Raw genomic sequence first — 5,842 nt, forward strand, 5'->3', positions numbered from 1 at the left:
TTTCCGGTCTGTTCTGTAAATCGCTATCAGAAATATTCAGGCCGATATGGGTCTCCTCCTATATGCCTACGAATCAGATGATTCTATTGTTGGCATTAGTTTCTCTGAAATATTTCTAGTTAGAATTCTTTCTAGTAAAATATTGGATACTGAAGGGAGGGACCACGTGGAGGTTGCTAACATCCCACTTAAAAGTGTTTTTGTGGAACGAACTGTATTCGAACTTTGTACACCCAGTTCGTTAGTTTGTGTTGTTAACCACTTAGCCACCGTCACCTTCTTATAGAAGTAACAAAGAAAGTCTTAGGCAAAAAAGAACGTTGATTAACTCAACTTTAGTATAATAGGTTATTGACCAAAGAAAATTGAATAAAAGATGAAAAAGGAAAAAGTCAAAAGGAAAAGAAGATGGAAAAAGAAAAGGTCTGAAAGAAGAATGAATAAAGAAGAAGAAGAAGAAGAAGAAGAAGAAGAAGAAGAAGAAGAAGAAGAAGGGAAAAGAAAGCGATGAGAAGAATAGGGAAAAGGTCGAAGGAAGAAAAAGAAGAAGTTGGAGAAATGAAGTCGAATGAAGAAGAAAAAGAAAGAAAGGATAGGCATCGAAAGAAGATAGAAAAAGAAAAGGACAAAAGAAAATGAAGAAGAAAAATACGGAAACCGACAGGGGTCGAGAAAAGAAAGATGTTGAAAAAAGAGGAAGAAGAAGAAGATGGAAAAGAGAGGTCGAAGAAAGAAGAACGAAAAAGAGTAAGAAGAAAAAGACTAAAGAAAATAAAGGGATCGAAAGAAGAAGAAAAAAATGGAGAAAGAAAGAGGTCGAAATAAGAAGAAAAGAAAGGAAAAAGACGTCCAAAGTAGAAGAAGAAAAAGAAAGAAGTTAAAAGAAGAAGAAAGCACAAGAAAGAGGTCAATGAAGAAGGAAAAAGAAACAGATAATAATAATAATAATAATAATAATAATAATAATAATAATAATAATAATAATAATAATAAAAGAAGGTGGAAGATGGAAAAAGAAAGAGATCGAAAGAAGAGGAAAAAGAAAAAGTAGGAAGAAGAAGAAGAAGAAGAAGAAGAAGAAGAAGAAAAACAACAACAACAACAAACACCAAAAGCAGGTTGATTAAGTTTATAGTGAATAAATGTAAGTGAAGTGGTTCGGCGATAAAACGTATGGGGGGTGGGGCTGATTATCGCGGACGGTCACCTTTCAGAAAGAACCAACCAACCGCTGCAGGAGGAGGAGGAGGAGGAGGAGAGAAACTATCTTAAAGTGCTTACAGCATACGCATCTCAAACGAAAGTCTACGTACACTGGACAGGCCAACTCTCCGTGGAGGTATCTTTCTTCTCTCATCCGTCTCTTACGGTTTTATTTATTTATTTATTTATTTATTTATTTATTAAATTGTTTCACCTCTAGTTCGGCTTAGCTTGTTAATAATAATACATTTGAGAACTCACATGGCCAGTTTTATGTAATTATTTATATAGAATATAGAATAACGCGAACTGATTAAAAAAAAGTTAACGCCAGCACCAGCAGGTAAGAACGAAATGAAAGTGTGTAAATAGGATGATGATGATGATGATGAGAGAGAGAGAGAGTTGATAAAGTAAAGTTACAGAAAGTAGAAAAGAGTGACTCGTTGATGGAATATTCATCATCATCATAATAATAATAATAAAAAAAAACTTAAATCTTACGTCATACAAATCTATTTCATTTTTCATAACATAATTCATGAATGAATGATGATTGAATGAATGAAAGATAGTTGTACTCTATAGTAAATAAAATGTTCGATTTTCATTAGGTTTTTGTTTTAAAAAATAATAGAAGACCTAATTTTGCCTTTCGGGATTTAATAAACAAGAAAAAAAGTTATAACTAACACAAAACTCTGAAGTTGATACGTGTCCGATCTTATATTTGCTCCTAAATTTTTGTCGGTGTTTTTTAAACGTGTATAATACGAATAAAAATTTGTATTATTTTGATAATTCAGGCCACTGTTTTCTCAACTTGGTTATTATATTCATAACATTTTGACCGATGTGACCACCGACCTTCTTCGGGTGCATCTTTTTGTACTTGAAGAACCTTTGTATTATTTGGATAATTCGGATTACTGTTCTTGTTTTGGTTATGTGCACAATACGTTTCGGCCGATGTAACCTCCGACCTTCTTCAGGTCATTTGTTCGGAATCGGGAATTTTTATGCCGAACTCGATTTTATTTATCTATGATTTAGAATTCATCGAAATAGGTGACACGACTGACACGTTGACGTGTTTAAGTCAGTCCCTGTTATCATAAACTAATCATTGTCGTTCGCTGGTTATACGTACGTACGTATGTAATTGTGCGTGTGCATTATACATGGGTTTATTATTAACAACAGGCTTGATTTTGGATCATTATTGCAGTTTTGTTTTATTCTTTTTATCAACATTCTGTTTCTATTTTGACAATCATTTTTGAAATCGAGAAACGCGTCGATCGATGTTCCTATCATTTTTAACGGCTTTCATTTTTTATTTTATTTAAATAAAGAAAGAAAAAAGAAAGAAAAAAAAGACAAAAAACAAAACAAGCGAGCGAATGAAATAAATATGAAAAATCTTATCCGAAAACGGAGTAGCAGTAGTCTTCAAGGACAGCAACAGAAACACCAATCTCCAACAAGAAGTCCTGGCCGGGAATCCTTGGTGAGTAAAGCAATTTACTATCCGTAGAAAAATTTATTATTTCTGTTTTTTGGTGCTTATTCAGGTTGGCACTTATGGCGGCAATTAAAAGAGAAGAAAATACATTAAAGTCTGTATGATGTATGTACGTACTCGTTAGAGAACGAAGACGTCATGTCCCAAAAATCACGTAAATCGATTAAGTAGGTTTACTTAAAACTAAGAAAAAATTTTAAATTACGATTTTTAACGATTTTACTACTAAACTGCATTGAATGTAAGGCTAGCTGCCTTTTCACCTCGTCATTTTAATTTAAGTTGTCTCCCCCTTATTTATTTCCTCGGATTTAATCATGGCCGACGAAAACACTGCGACTGGCTTAGTCGTAAAATTTGATATTCTTGAATAAAAAAAAAATACTTGAACAAATTACGTGATTTAAAAAAAAAAATTCATCTCCGATCCGTGACTGGTACGTACTGACTTTTCTGTATTTTCTTCACTTTTAATTGCCACCATAAGTGTCAATTTGAATAAGCACCCTGTTTTCTAATCTATTTTGGCTCCCCAGCCAGTCCGATAATTAAAACCGGATTCCATATGTTAGACGTACTTAATTATAGTATTTCTTGTTCTTTTTTTTTTTTTTTTTTTTAATAACATTGAAAAGCAACGGATGCTAACAGTTTCTTTTCTTTTCTTCTCCCCCCCCCCTTTCTTTCGTAATATAGAAATTAAATGTAGTGTGCATGAATTATTTTGTGTATGATTTTTAAAGAATCACTCTCGTCAAAATTGTTCTCGGGGCCACACCAGATTGGAAACGGGAGTGATTCTATAAAATCACCTTAGTCTATGAGTGGAGAAGCTATTTAAAATCGTAGTACTTTAAAGTTTGTTTATTTACCTTCTCCCCTACCCAAGGTGCAACAAAAACACGAGGATTGTTTAACGTGGTAAGATCCAGCATCCCACCGTGCCCTATCTAATGGAGGAGGGAGGGGGGCAGTCCGGATGGTTGCAAAATTTGCAATTTCGTTGGCATTCTCCTGTGCCGGTGGGGCGTTGGGGCGGTGGGTAAGTCATTGTGGCGGGGGTAATGCCTTGGAGGATAACCCTCCGAGATCGTCGAGAACATATAGCACTTTCTGATATAGGGCCGAGGAAGGGTACGTCACAGCCTGTGCCAGCTAAGTTTGACGCCCTCTTTCGTTTGATGAGATTTCTTTTCTTTTTACCCAGAAACACAGACACTACTTTATTTTCACTTCTTTAACCGACAAAATGTTTTCCACAAGCTAACTGCTTTTTTTTTTTTTTTTTTGCACTTGTGCATTTTAATATCCCCGTGCAAGTTTAGAAAACCATTCTTAACACACGGATGCTATACGTGTGTTAAATTTTCTCTTGATGCGAACAGAACTCTTCTAAAATCAAAGCAAAAATGTTCCATCTTTTTTATTTGTCTAATCGTCTTTTTTCGTGGCCTTCGTTATATCTTTTAAGACGGTCTTGCTTTTTTCACCTTCAAAGCAAAAAATCATTGTTTCGGAATTTTTCAGGTGACGATTGATAATGTGTATTATTTGGACTACTGTTCTCACCTTGAAAATTATTCTTACGACGTTTCAATTCCTACCTTCTTCGGACGCATTATGTCGAACTCTAAAATCTATACAGAAATTAGAACCGAACAATATTTAATCTAAATATTAAGTAATAACCAGAGGTTGTTGGCCTTTTGATAGTACGGTAAAGATGAAGTCTTACACTTCATCTTTATCGTATTCCGGTTATTGAAGGAGAGATTCTTCTAGACTGGGACAATTGGGGGAGTTGGATTTTTCCCTCACATTAAAAAACCGACCTTCTGTCTAAATCCGTCCTCGTGGGGCGGCAAGTAAGCATGGACAGTATTTTTGAAGTTGAAGGTTCAATCTTCGCTACAAGCGATATAAATAAAATAAAAAAAAAAAAAAATTAAAATTAAAACTTCTAACTGAATGAAAATAATCGACTCCTGTGGTTTAAATAAAACGGTTCACAGTTCGAGGTTCTTGAGTTCGACAAGATGTCCTTGAAGAAAGTCGGGGGTTCCACCGGCCGGAACGTTGTTAAAATAATCTCCAGGATGAAAACAGTAGTACGAAAAATACAAAGGAGGGGGGTGATTTCTTGTTTATTTCCATCTAAAAAGTGTAAATATGTTAAAATTTATACGTTCTGAGGAATTCATTTCATTTTTTTACGTATTAATTTAACAGTTGATTCCTATTTCAGTCACGTAAATTATTTAGAGCGAAACTGGTTTGGCATTATTCCCAAAACAGTTTACATTCGTAAAACAACAACAACAATAATAATAATAATAATAATAATAGTGAGCACTGACCAGATCTTAGCTAGACAAGTGCGAAGAGAACTGAGACCTTGGGGAGGTTTATTGCCACTCACATTCCAGTGAAGACCAATGGCCACTGCCAACTAGAGATCAATGGAAAGCGACTGTTGCGATAATGCAAATTTAAAGAGGTGGAGAGTACTGGAAATTTGGGGAGACTTGTTACTCAGCCTCCAGGGAACACCACAAGCTGTTTTCAATGAGATCTTTGATGACCTGTGTGAAAGCTCCTTGTGAGCCAATAATAATAATAATAATAATAATAATAATAATAAACACTAAGCTGTACCACGTGTCATCGTACACATGAAGCATCGAAATGAAAATTAGGCCGGGAAATACAGTCGCCATTTAAGGAAGAACGATGGCTCAAGTTAATAACTTTGTCCTGAACTAGAGTTATCGTTATTCCTTAGCTAGACATTTTCTCAACTTATATATAAAGATATTGACTATATTGTTCCGGCCTAGTTTTCATTTTACGTGTCTTATAAAATTTGTTAACTTGGTGTTTTTAATGGTATTTAAAAAAAATCTATTATTTTACTAAAAATCACACAGACGTAGCTGGTAGCGCCACATATAGCTTCTCTATATCTCATTCCCTATCTCAGATGGTTACATTTCCGACACGTTTCCCAGACCAGCACGATCAACATGCCTCACTTCTAGATCTCTTTCTGACAACAGTTCCCAATGACTGTACAACAAATGCCCATAGCCCACTCGGGAATGCTGATCACGCTGT

The 5,842-nt window shown here is 34.9% G+C and overlaps 1 protein-coding gene across 4 annotated transcripts in view; it reads left to right on the forward strand.

Moving 5' to 3' along the window:
• The first annotated feature begins 1,214 nt into the window (after positions 1–1,214).
• The window catches only part of LOC145276793 (oxysterol-binding protein-related protein 11-like), a 430,789-nt gene continuing 426,161 nt past the window's right edge, over positions 1,215–5,842 (forward strand). For 2 of the 4 annotated variants that reach the window (XM_080128095.1, XM_080128098.1), the window contains exons 1-2: positions 1,215–1,339; positions 2,559–2,713. In XM_080128095.1, coding sequence (XP_079984221.1) covers positions 2,618–2,713 — 96 coding nt within the window. In that variant the 5' untranslated portion in view covers positions 1,215–1,339; positions 2,559–2,617. Of the gene's footprint in view, positions 1,340–2,558; positions 2,714–5,842 lie in introns of those variants that run through there. The other 2 variants (XM_080128099.1, XM_080128096.1) reach the window with 2 other exon arrangements.

Source organism: Euprymna scolopes, chromosome 5 (genome assembly GCF_053919585.1).
Source record: "Euprymna scolopes isolate OS-2025 chromosome 5, ASM5391958v1, whole genome shotgun sequence".
Classification (NCBI taxonomy): Eukaryota; Metazoa; Mollusca; class Cephalopoda; order Sepiida; family Sepiolidae; genus Euprymna; species Euprymna scolopes.